This window comes from Ascaphus truei, chromosome 10 (assembly GCF_040206685.1).
Source record: "Ascaphus truei isolate aAscTru1 chromosome 10, aAscTru1.hap1, whole genome shotgun sequence".
In the NCBI taxonomy this organism is placed as follows: Eukaryota; Metazoa; Chordata; class Amphibia; order Anura; family Ascaphidae; genus Ascaphus; species Ascaphus truei.
Window position 1 is genome coordinate 15112066 of NC_134492.1, and position 13651 is coordinate 15125716.

At 41.0% G+C, this 13651-nt stretch overlaps 1 protein-coding gene across 9 annotated transcripts in view; it reads left to right on the forward strand.

The window, feature by feature from the left end:
* Positions 1 to 13651, forward strand: part of LOC142503552 (dedicator of cytokinesis protein 7) — a 90282-nt gene that overhangs the window by 50188 nt on the left and 26443 nt on the right. For 5 of the 9 annotated variants that reach the window (XM_075615936.1, XM_075615937.1, XM_075615938.1 and 2 more), the window contains exons 17-25: positions 168 to 337; positions 2473 to 2565; positions 5263 to 5352; positions 6991 to 7086; positions 7807 to 7947; positions 8113 to 8226; positions 8691 to 8861; positions 10237 to 10376; positions 12607 to 12776. In XM_075615936.1, the coding sequence (XP_075472051.1) occupies positions 168 to 337; positions 2473 to 2565; positions 5263 to 5352; positions 6991 to 7086; positions 7807 to 7947; positions 8113 to 8226; positions 8691 to 8861; positions 10237 to 10376; positions 12607 to 12776 (1185 nt within the window). The remainder of the gene's footprint in view (positions 1 to 167; positions 338 to 2472; positions 2566 to 5262; positions 5353 to 6990; positions 7087 to 7806; positions 7948 to 8112; positions 8227 to 8690; positions 8862 to 10236; positions 10377 to 12606; positions 12777 to 13651) is intronic. The other 4 variants (XM_075615942.1, XM_075615943.1, XM_075615944.1 and 1 more) reach the window with 2 other exon arrangements.

Consider the following 13651-nt stretch of genomic DNA (forward strand, 5'->3'; position numbering starts at 1 on the left):
TCCTAGTGTTTGCCCAGTTGTATCTCGGAGACTAGGATTCTTGCTTCCAGTGTTGGCTAAATAGAAACAGCTCTCACTGTAGGCACTGAATAGGGGGCACTTGTACAGCCTTTTAACCTAGAGAACTATAGGAACGACACATTTTCATTTTATGTCCTTAACTACAGGACCCGGTGGCTTGGGCGGGTCAATGCACTATGCCACAATGGCTAGGTCAGCCAACAGACCTGCGAGCCTTAACTTAAACCGCTCACGGAGCCTTAGCAACAGCAACCCTGATATATCTGGGACTCCCACATCACCTGATGATGAAGTGAGGTCAATAATTGGAAGCAAGGTGAGAACTTCTTATAGGACCTGTAAAGGTTGGGATTGGTGAAATATGAGCAGACCTGCTCAATAATAAAGCTCTTTGCTGGGTAAGTAAAGCTTATGAGACTTTCACCTAAGCAGAAGTCGCTGCTCAAATAGCCATTAACAAAATGTCATAACCGGTAATGTGCAGTAAGTTACCCCAAATTGTTACTGTACTGATACAGGGAAAAACAATGCAAGCCATTGGATGAATCTTGTGCTGTTTTTACACCAGTTTTGCGTCAGGGTGAAGTTGATAAACAATCTCTATTATACCGTTTTGTGTTTTTGACAAATAATCATATAAATATGCTATTTCCACGTATGCCGATAACTAAATGTGCTAATTAATATGTACAAATAATTTGTACCTGTGATCAATAACTAAAAAAGAAGAAGCTTAAAGTAAAAGACTTAAAGCAGCGATCACGTCTATTTTACCTTCTTTTTTTGTTTTTTATTTTACAAAATTTGAACTGGGGGTTTTCCCGGAGCTGAACTGGGGGTTTTCCGGAGCTGAACTGGGGGGTTTTCCGGAGCTGAACTGGGGGGTTTTCCGGAGCTGAACTGGGGGTTTTCCGGAGCTGAACTGGGGGTTTTCCGGAGCTGAACTGGGGGTTTTCCGGAGCTGAACTGGGGTTTTTCCGGAGCTGAACTGTGCTGTTTTTAGCGGAGATCACTCTGGTTCCTGAGACACTTACCGTTTTAGTTGCTGGTGTCTCTCTTCCTGGACATTTAAAAATGCTGTCGCGGTCATCCAATAGGAAGCCGGTGTTGCCCCTTCCTATTGGCCCCGTGGAACCATCGAGATTTGGCTACCAGATTGACTTCTGCAACTAAGCCCGGGACCTGCATGTGTAAAAAGGACCCAGTTCAGTTCTGGAGGACATCACTACCGGTTTGAATTCTGTCAAAAAATGTAAAAAATCTATGGGCTTTAAAAATGCTGAAAGAGAAGCTACATGTCGCAATCTCGCAGGTCAGACAACCTTGACCTTTGGGAGTCGCCTGAGAGAAGGTTACACGTGTAATTTACACAGTGCATTGCAGAATATGTGCGGTTTGATACAGATATTTTTGTGCACACAAGATTTGCTAGTCTGGTATATGTCAAAAAAAAATGATAAAACGAATTCTGATATGACATGCTTTAGTCCATTTATCTTCTTTTTCTTCCCAGTTATTGTTTGATATTCCTTTGATATTTACGTTGCAAATACAACATTTTTGCACCTTTTTGTACTCATGGAAAGAAATCTACATTGTCTAATTACTGTAGAATTTATTTCTGCGGAGGCGAGATCAGGGGCGGGCAACCCCAGTTCTCAAGGGCCACCAACAGGTCAGGTTTTAAGGTTATCCCTGCTTTGACTGAGCCACTGGTTCAGCCACCTGTGCTGAAGCAGGAATATCCTGCAAACCTGACCTTGTGGTGGCCCCTGGCGACTGGAGTTGCCCACCCCTGGGATACGTGCTTCACACTTTCTCTGAAGATTTGTATTTATACTGCATCTTCTATATACGATGTTTTATTTTGTGTTTAATTTGTTCATTCTGCCACTAATTACCAAATCCTACAGTACAAGTAAGATCCAACGTAAGTGCGCAGCGTTCCACAACATTATGCCACCAGGCATAATAATTACTGTTTTAGTCACAAACAATGTCTGACTAATGCAAGTGTGCACGTCTCCTGTAACATTTTCATCGTTACCTCTATTCAGAAAAGCTGCAGGCCGAGCAAAACCAATGCACACACAGCCCTTTAAAGCAGAATTATGTGTGTGTGTGTGTGTGTGTGTGTGTGTGTGTGTGTGTGTGTGTGTGTGTGTGTGTGTGTGTGTATATATATATATATATATATATATATACGCGCTCCGTAGTTTCCATCCTGTAAAGAAAAAAAAAGTGTGGTGCAAATTAACAGCCTACTGAGTTTAAATTTAAAATTGACTGGGTTCCCCCGTGTTTTAACTTAACAACACTAATTAATAGGCTGCATTGATCTAATGTCCTGTCTTCTTATAATGTGAGCATCTGTGTAACCTGTGCCTGCTCCGCACCGTGCAACCAGTAATCTTTCTTTCCTTTCCCAACTGCCTCCTGTCATGTGATCAGGGCTTGGACCGCTCCAACTCCTGGGTAAACACAGGCGGTCCCAAAGGTGCCCAGTGGGGAACTAACCCCAGCCCAAGTGCTGACTCAGTGCAGGTGGTGTGTCTACAGACTGATTGATTGCTTTACTTATTTTCTCTTGCTTGAACCTTATAAACTTCTAATTCTCTTTGTGTTTTATTTTGCTCCTGCTGTCTCCTGCTGTCTCTTGTATTCTTGAAAGGGCATTGTCAAAAAAACAATGTCTCCATCACAAGCACTCCACGGTTGCAGTGCAAAGCAACTCTGACCTGTGAATGTAGCCGAAAGCTGGGAGCAGCTTCTCAGCCCTACTTTGCAGCTTAGAGCTGTTTTGTGCAGTGATCCTGTAGGGTTCATTAAAGCAACAGTCAGTCCTATTGTTTTTCGAATCATTCAATAGTACATTTTGGCATTTTAAATAAATACATACTTTAAAATTTTTTAAAAAAACACAAAGAAAAACACCACAGGTTGGTCCCAGAGAAAACTGCATTCTTTGTAACCTTTAATACCATATGATGGACAAGCAGAGTTCTATATAATACAGAATGAGACGTTTTTAAATTGGGAGCCGGGCTCAGACATACAGGGAAATACACAAAAACAAATATCATGGAGTATATGGTACACAATCATTTTGCTAAGGCAGGGATTGCCAACTCCTGTCCTCAAGGGCCACCAAAAGGCCAGGTATGAAGGCTATCTGTGCTTCAGCACATGTGGCTCAGTCAGAAGGATTGAGCCACCTGTGCTGAAGCAGAGATTTAAAAAAAAAAAAAACTGACCTGTTGATGGCCCTTGAGGACTGGAGTTGGTTACACCTGGGTTAGGTTAAACTGACAGCTGCTGCTCCCAGGGTGCACTAATCAGGGCTGACTTAAATCTGTCATTGTGATTTTCTAAGAGCCCACCACCGTTATTTTATACTTCTCCAAAATCGGGCACTTTTGGTTAATTTCACAGTAAAGTATATGGTCAGCATAAAACACGGAATGCAATTTATTTATATTTTTTTCCTTCATTTGCAATTAAAACTCCACTTGGAAATAGGAACCTTTTATCTCAATCAAACACGGGCTACGATACCACGACATAAGTGGTGGCCACCAACAGGTCAGGTATTAAGGATATCCCGCTTCAGCACAGGTGGCTCCCATCAGTGGCTCAGTCGAAGACCGACCACTGTTTGAGCCATCTATGCTGAAGCAGAGATATCCTTAAAACCGTACATGTTGGTGACCCTTGAGGACTAGAGTTGGCTACCCCTGCCCTATAAAATACAAGCCACCTGTGCAGAAGCAGGGATATCCTTCCGTGGCCCTTGAGGACTGGAGTTGGCCAATCCTTGCACTGCACCCTATGGAAAGGTTCTTGGACTGTTGCTTTAAAGGAACCCATTGTTCAGCATGGACTGCGTTTTACACTGTGCATGGGAATGAGGACACACCGCCATTGTCTTCCGCCTGTTTTGCATCTGAATGTCTTCTGCAATGCGAATCCATGCGAATGGCTTTTTCATTGTCTTACTACTCTGGCCAATCACCATCCAGACTTGTGTTTCATGTCATTAGCTGTTCATGTCTATGAAACATTTCCATTTATTTCGTGTTCACATCATTTGTTTCTTGATTGTTATTTAAACATGAACATACATGGGATAAGATTTCAAAATAGAAATCTAAATAATATATATTGTTCTGTACACACTTTTTCCATCTTAAAAACCCCTAGTTACTTTTACGCCTGGATGGGTTTGACTTGTCCCTACCTTACTTTAAACATAACAGTGAATCACTGAAGTGTTGCCAGCATTTATAAGGGTTGTCAGGATATGATACACAACAGAAACTGAAGACTTGTCAGTTGCGTGTTTAGACGGCATTGATCCTGTGATAACATAAATTAAACCGTGGCTAATATCCTATAACACCTTAAGTGCAGCAGCAGAAACGTAAAACATATTGCAAAGCACTTCAGTCCTTTTTAACTTCAGCGATCAAAGATTGAGAGGTAAATTCTATATAGTGCGACGCAGCCATTCGGCTTGTTTTAGGATGGAAATCCGCATTGACGCAATTTTCAGAATTTACCCCTAAGCCTCACTAGGCCAGGGTATATTTTCTTATTACGGTTTCAGCACAAAACAAAAACATTGGCATGCTTTAAACCAGGGGTGGCAAACCGCAGTTCTCAAGGGCCTCCAACAGGTCAGGTTTTCAGGATATGCCTGCTTCAGCACAGGTGGCTCGGTCACTGATTGAGCCAACTGTGCTGAAGCAGGGATATCCTGAAAACCTGACCTGTTGGCAGCCCTTCAGGACTGGCATTAGCCACCCCTGTACTAAACCATTAATGGAGCCTTTTGGTTTTCATAAACGATTATTGACCTCTAACTAGCTCTTTGAGGTTTAGGACAGTTTATCCTACTTATTATACTTATTGTTCTAGCAAAAAAAAAAAAAAACAGTTTAATAACCCCCCCCCTTTCCCCCGTGTGTCCCTTTTGCATGCATACAGAAATTATTTGTTTTTCTTCTTACGTTTCAACTATTAAGTAATAAGCACGTCACACTAACACAGCCGCAAACAACACTGGGGCCCACGGTGTACCCTTTTCTTTATTTGCTATGTTTTGGTTAATAATGTATTATTAGAGTCAATGTGAAGAGATTGACATCCATGATAAAATAAAGGTAGGCTACGTTCCCTGCAGTCATTCGCGTAGCCAACGCTTTAATGTGCCGTCATCATTCATTCATCTCCACTCCATAGGCAATGGATCGTAGTGGTAACCGCATGTCGTCGCACACAGAGACGGCGAGTTTCTTACAAACGCTAACAGGACGCTTGCCAACTAAAAAGGTAGATTCATACAAACAAAGCTTCTTGGGTTAGAAAAGACCGAAGGCAGATTATTTTTATTTCACAAAATGGCTCTCTATAAGGCAAGGTGGTCGTACTGTTTTTTGTGTGACTAGCGCTGGCGTGGGCAACTTTAGTCCTCAAGGGACAGCAACAGGCCAGGAATTAGGGATATCCCTGCTTCAGCACAGGTGGCTCAGTCGAAGACCGATTGAGCCACCTGTGATGAAGCAGGGACGTTCTTAATACCTGGCCCGTTGGTGGCTCTCGAGGACTGGAGTTGGCCACCCCTGGTCTATAATCACTTCAGAACTAGAAGGCAATATCATTTTTATCCTGCAGGGTTTCGCCGGGCCCCTGTTACATTGGGGAACTAATATTAATACATGTGTTTCCTAATCAAACGCCTTTTATTTGATCAACGCATCAATTTTTCTTGACTGTCCTGAAAATGTTGTAAAAAAAAAAAGCTTTTTCTTCTTTTTTTACATGTTTTTTTTACATTTACACCCAAATACATGTACGGTTACAAACAGTCCGGCGTTAAGAAGGGAAAACGCAGAGAAAACAGAATAAAATTGTCTTTTAAAATAACCTTGAGCCTTTAAAAGTTATCAGTTTAGAAAAGAAAATAGCCTTTTTTTCATATTGTTCCCGAACACTTTCAAGCCCTGATGTAAGTGTATTTTTAGGGAGGTATGTGAGTAGTTACAGAATAAAAAGGTAACTGGCTAACAAACCACTCAAAGCTCCACACCTTCTGAATTTGACAGCGGTATCAGAGAAAAATCCTATGATATGTATTGTATTATAAACTATCATATTTAACTTTTTCTGTTAGCACGTAATGCTTAAAGATATGATTTAGTTACATAGTAGATATAGTTACATAGTAGATGAGGTTGAAAAAGACATAAGTCCATCAAGTTCAATCTATGCTAAATTTAGACAACAGATACTTTATCCTATATCCGTACTTACAGTATATTGATCCAGAGGATGGCAAACAAAAAACCCCAGTGACCTATCATCTAATGATATCTCATAAGCGGAAAAATAAATTATTTCCTGACTCCAGAAATTGGCAATCGGATTAATCCCTGGATCAACATCCTTCCCATGTTTCCTTATTAGGTATATCCCTGTATACCTTTCCTTTTCTAAAAAGATGTCCAACCTTTTTGAGCATATCTATTGTATCTGCCATCACAGTCTCCATGGGTAATGAATTCCACATTTTAACTGCCCTTACTGTAAGTTTATTTATTTTTTGTATTTTAATATGGCTAATGCCACGTGCTGATTAAATTGACTTGAATGTCATGGATCAAGAACCTTTTGTGGTGTTTACCCAGAAACTTTTTAACATGGACGGTGTGCACTTTGTGGTTAACAGTGAGACTTTAACCAACCATTGTCTTGCATTGTGTCATGACACTTTTCTTTACCCGACATTGCCATCATGTTGAGTGCCCATACCATCCATTAGCACTGGTCATGCCGTTATTCTTTGTGCCTGCCTTCCGTTTGCCGGTGTCGAGATGTGTTCCGTGTTTGTTTATATGTCATTTCAATGTGATTTGGTTAGGGACATGATGCAATGTTAAAAAACTTGATTTCAATCTTAATTCTGGGTAGCTTTTCCATGAAGAACTAGCACTACAGTGGGTTGTGTGCAGCGGACCGGTCAGGGAGGCAGCACTGCAACAAGGATGGTTCTTCTTTGAGCTGATGGTAAGTAACTCTGCAGTCGTCTTATTTCTGGGAATACCCCTTTGTAAGTGGAGCACACACTTTATTCTGTTGATGACGTGTGTACTCGCGTCATACAATTTCAACCTATCAGCTAAAAAAATAATGGTCCGTTAAAAGCTAACACAATTTCCTGCAGCTACAGTTTTCCACAACAAACACAGTTACAACCAGGATTCCTAAAGCTTTGTATGTACAGCTGAACCCCCTTATAACGCTGTGCTTGGGTTCCAAAGAATCACATTGTGCTATAAGCGGATCGCGTTAGAAATAATGTACAATTGTATGCATTGTACAATAACGTATTTAAGATCCCAATTATCGTGTTGTAAAGTATTCATAAATACGAAAAATTGGGAGCCGCGCTTGCATCGCGTTATAAGCGGATTCGCGTTATAACGGGGTTGAGCTGTATATATATAGCACCATCCATGTATATGGACGTGACATAATAATATAACACATGAGGGCAATAAGCACTTCACACATAAAAGTAACAACAGAAAAAGGAGTCCCTGTCCCGAAGAGCTTACAATCTATGTGTGCATTTAAATAGAAAAAAGTTACATTGACAAAAGAAATAAAGTATAGAAATCTAATTTGATGGTTCCTTTATATCAGGTGATTACGTTTTTTAGATCACTAAATACTCGTTCATTTTTGTTTAAATCAAAAAAAAAAATTTTGCCATGTCTGTTGCAGGTGAAAAGCATGGTGCATCATTTATACTTTGCTGACAAACTCGACGCTACACGGAAACATCGCTTTCCTGAACGCTTCATGGATGACATCACTGCCTTAATCAGCACAATGGCTAGTGATATTGTCACTAGATTTCAGAAGGTAATTGAAATATTTGTACCGGGTACTGTGTATTTATCATATATCACAGGGGGGGGGGGGGGAATCTGCATCGGAAACAGCTGTCATAAATTCTGCACTCGAGCAAAATAAGTAAGAATTCTTCACTGTATATTTAAGTTTAAACTCTTAATTTGTTTTGCACAGGATACGGAAATGGTGGAGAGACTTAACACCAGTCTCGCCTTTTTTCTCAATGATCTCTTGTCGATCATGGATAGAGGTTTTGTCTTTAGCCTTATTAAGGCATACTTCAAACAGGTAAACACCGGCATTGTGACAATGTTCCTATTCTTCTGGTGTATTATAAATGTTACTGTTAGTAAACTGCATTTTTTTATTCGAAATAAACATATATACAGTATTTGAAGTGCAATAGTGTGTATGCAACCTGTGCTTATATTTTTATTTATTTTTTTAGCAGAAAACAAGCATATATTCAGTAGGTATAGATAGTTTTTCATGATTATGGCCTCGCTGGCAAAAATATAATGGTGTCTTTGTCACAATGTGCAGAAAGGAAAAGAGAATCCGTTGTATACTAAATAATAAAACCACATATTACATTCTGTGTAATAACTTGGTAACATTGTAGTAATTTATTTTCATTTTTCACTTGTTTTATAGTCTCTTAGTATTATTAATATATATATGAAGCAGAATCCAGGCTACCTGCAGGTTGATTTGAGTACATATGGAATAATGGTGTGTTTTATGGTTACTAGGTGTCGGCAAAACTGTATTTGTTGCCGAATCCAAGCGTACTGGTGTCACTGAGGCTGGATTTCCTGCGTATCATCTGCAGCCATGAGCACTATGTCACCCTAAATCTGCCCTGCAGCCTCCTTACCCCTCCGTCATCTCCTTCCCCATCTGTTTCCTCTGCCACTTCACAAGTAAGTGGAGCATTTACTATTTCTGGTGGTGGGGTTTCTGAACCTGTTCAAGGGAAGATGACTTCGGTATTTAAGGCGTGTTGGCGCTGTTCCTTCATGTAACCTGTAATGGTAGATACATAAAACTTCTTTGATTAAACAATAATATCTATGTTACTATTTATCCTTTTTGTGACATTCATATTGTTGTAGATTCACGAGCTGTATAATTGCATTGAATTTATTAATAATAATAATAATAACTTTATTTCATATAACATTTTTCTCCCAGTGGGACTCAAAGTGCTTCACAATGACAGTATAGCGCGCGGTACGCAGCACTTAGGAATGTTACAGGCACAGTCCCTGCCCAGGTGGGCTTACACGCTATGTCTTTGGTGCCTGACGCACCGGGAGATAAAGTGACTTGCCCAAGGTCACAAGGAGCTGACACTGGCAATTGAAATGGATTCCCCTGCTCCACACTCTGACTCTGTAAACAATGACAGTGACTTTACTCACTGAGCCACTCATCCTCCCCAAATTCCCCCAATTTAAAGTTTCAAACAGGATTACAGAAAATTAAGATTTTAACCATTTCGTTTTTGGAAGTGTCTGCATTGTTGTTTAACCCTTTGTGTATCCTGAGACGTAGCTACTACTGTACGTCATGGGGTCTGGCACTCATTTATTACATTATTGGAGCAGGGGCTCCTGCAGAGCTCAACAGTGTTATTTTAAGCTTGGGTGAGCCCCGTTAACCGGGATACTCAGGAAACTTACTGGTTTAGTAGCTAGTGCTGAAGCTCCCTGAAGAGAAATCAAAATGGCCACCAAATCTTATGGTTCATACAGGCCAATAGGAAGCAACAATGTCAACCGCCACCCATGAGGTTGCAACGTTGTGATGGATTTTCCTAATCGATCAATGCCATTTAGGCCCTTATTCAATTTACTGTGAAGCCATCTTCCCTGCACTGGACAATACATTAGTCTAGGGGTGGTCAACTCCAGTCCTCATGGGCCACCAACAGTTCAGGTTTTCAGGCTATCCCTGCTTCAGCCACAGGTGGCTCAATCAGCTGTTGACAGCCACTGATTGAGCCACCTGTGTTGAAGCAGCGATATCCTGAAAACCTGACCTGTTGGTGGCCCTTGAGGACTGGAGTTGGCACACCTGGTTTAGAGCATGCCAATAGTTTTTGAAAAAAACATAATAAGAAAATAGTGAGTCTTAGGGGTAAATTCAATATAGTCTGAAAATGCGGGTGTTCATCCTTTAAAACAGCCTGAATGGCTGCTTTGGAAAATATAGAATATACCCCTTAATCTTTAACAGCTAGGATATTACGTGTCCTCACTTTACCCAACTTTTGAAGTTCACCTTTTTCAACAGAGCTCTGGATTTTCTACAAATGTCCAGGACCAAAAGATTGCAAATATGTTTGAATTGTCGGTGCCTTTTCGCCAGCAACATTATTTGGCAGGGCTTGTGCTAACAGAGCTGGCTGTCATTTTGGATCCTGATGCTGAAGGGTGAGTTGGGAGGGGTGTTGTGAGTTCTGAATATAATGGAAGTTTCTTTAAGATGTATTATTTAGTCATTGGAATGGTTGAAGCAAGAAGTAGGATTGTGGAAAGGTTTTTAAAATGGAAACAATGAGAACCCATAGGCGCTGCTGGGGAATTAACCCATAGGCACTGCTGGGCAATTAACCCATAGGCACTGCTGGGCAATTAACCCATAGGCACTGCTGGGGAATTAACCCATAGGCACTGCTGGGCAATTAACCCATAGGCACTGCTGGGGAATTAACCCTTAGGCACTGCTTGGGAATTAACCCATAGGCGCTGCTGGGGAATTAACCCATAGGCGCTGCTGGGGAATTAACCCATAGGCGCTGCTGGGGATTTAACACATAGGCGCTGCTAGGGAATTAACCCATAGGCACTGCTCGGGAATTAACCCATAGGAACTGCTGGGGAATTAGCCCATAGGTGCTGCTGGGGAATTAACCCAAAGGCGCTGCTGGGGAATTAACCCATAGGCGCTGCTGGGGATTTAACCCATAGGCGCTGCTAGGGAATTAACCCATAGGCACTGCTCGGGAATTAACCCATAGGAACTGCTGGGGAATTAGCCCATAGGTGCTGCTGGGGAATTAACCCATAGGCACTGCTGGGGAATTAACCCATAAGCACTGCTGGGGAGTTAAAGCATATGATTTCATTGATATTATTCTACATCTGGAATAACAACGCAGGACATTATAGGGCCACGTCGTTTGGTTACAGGGCTTTATTTGTGACAAGGTCAAGTGCAGAGAAAAAGCTTGATACTGTCCCAGCTCAAATAAACACACTTACAGAATAGCTGCGTGTGTCAATTGGTGTAAAATGTCCTTCAGTCTCCTTTGACCGATTACCCCAGCATAACAGTACTCAGCATTCAGGTTTTAGCACATAAAAATAAACATTTATTTTGAAGATAAATACTCACATACAAAAATAGTACAAAATGGCGGTGACATTCAAATAAGTTGGGATATCTTCAAAAATTGTTGCATATTATTCTGTTCCTGAGAAAAATACTTACGGTATGTTTCTCATCTTGATATCATGATGTTCGCCCGTCTCTCCTTCTTTATCCTGGTGTTAAACCTCTCACATCCTTCTGGTGTAATCCCTCTGTCCTCCTCTACCTTCTGTACACACTTCTGGATACACTGCTGGATATTTATCCTGATAATAACCCTTAGTCAGCCCTTGCTTCTACGAATTCTATTACCAGATAAGGTCCTATAGCTTGAAACTGATGTCTTATCTAATAAGGAACTGCCCACCCTCCATACAAGCTTATTACCAAATATGGCATGTCTTCTGCAAAAATCTCAGTTTCTGTCAATCCAATATGTCATACACTCCCAGATTTCATTAGCCCCAAAAAACATTGTCTATGGTCACTCAAATGTCACCCACAGGACCCCCCTTGTTCAGACAGCTCAGCACAGCTGCAATCCCATTATAACTTCAAATACTATCCCAATATAACTGAATCTACAAAAGATACCAATTAACCATCATTAGAATATCATATTTTATATAATATGTATTAAAGAAAGAATCATTGCAAATTAGACAATATCATACAGTGTGCTTGACATTTTGTCTTCATATACCGGGTTCAAAGCTTATTACAATATAATAATGTCACTGAACTGGAATTCTTACAATTGGTATAATTTACCTAGCATTTTAACAGGGAAATATCCTATTTTTATTTGTGCCAAAACACAGGTTATTAAGTGTTATACACAAAAATTATTAGCACCCAGCTCCTGCGTGATGGTTGTGACACATTAATAAAACTCAAATCGAGAACAGCATCTGTGTCACAGCATCTGTAGAAATAAGTGTTATCTCAGTGCCTAGCATCTCATATTACAAAGTACAGTTTTTATGGTGGTCTAATAACAGATGCACAGCTTTTACTTTTTGTCTGTGTCAATGCAGCCATTAGAACCCTCTGCTACCAAATCGATCAGCAATATCCCAGAAAAAGCAGACTAGAGTAGTCAAAAATATATTAACATCCATTGGTACAAATGAAAGTTCATGTTTAAGTTAAAACATAAAAATAACATATAATCTGCATTTAACTAGATCTGATTTATTTCTGTAATTTTTTATTTTTTATTGCGTAACCACACAGTATTATTGACTCTGCAGATGGTAACGTACTGCTGTTACTCAACTCCTTTCACAGATTGTTTGGTTTGCATAAGAAGGTCATCAATATGGTACACAATTTGCTATCTACTCACGACTCGGATCCTCGGTACGCTGATCCAGAGGTAAAGGCCCGGGTGGCCATGCTATATCTGCCTCTGATTGGAATAGTCATGGAAACAGTGCCTCAACTTTATGACTTTACAGGTACCTTTTGCACTTCTAAAATCATTGATATAAAGTGTCCTAAGTTTATCCTTGCCCATACATTTAACGCCTTCCGTACCCACGGGCATGCAGCACCTGGCAGAACAAAACTATAAGCTGGGCAGTTAAAGGTTATGAATCCTTTTGGATTTTATCCTCGGAAGCCCTGGGAATTGAGCATTTAGATAGTTCAGTGATTTCTGTGAGCTAATAAATGTAATACATAATATTGCAGGATATTACTGACTGGATGTCCTAAATAATTCTAGAACATGGGTAGCCAACTCCAGTCCTCAGAAGTCACCAAGATCAAGGTCAGGTTTTCAGGATATCGCTGCTTCAGCACAGGTGCTCAGTCAGTGGCTCAGTTTTTGAGCCACCTGTGCTGAAGCAGGGGTATCCTGAAAACCTGACCTGTTGGTGGCCCTTGAAGACTGGAGTTGGCTACCCGTGTTCTAGAACAGGCTAGTGCAAACTTTTTTCACTGCACCCTCCTGCCGTCAGTTACCCCCTCTCTGCACCCCCTCTTACCATGACGTCACGTTGCCATGACATGACGTCACATGACCTCACGGCGTTATTTGACACCGCGTTGCCATGGCGACGCATCTAAGAAGCCGCCAGAGCCAAGGCAAGAGAGCGCAATTTGACCATTTGTAGCGCAATTAATTTAAGTTCCTTCGGGAAGCGCGCAGGGCCTCTGTAAACCCTGCGCCCCCCTCAGTCAGTCTCGCGCCCCACAGTTGGCACACCGCTGTTCTAGAGTCATAATTACATGACTAGCATAGCCAACATGGGGCCCTAATCAGTATACAGTACTTGAAAGAGGCAGCTTTTGTCATTTTTGTGAAAAAAATTAAATAAATCCCGAAGCA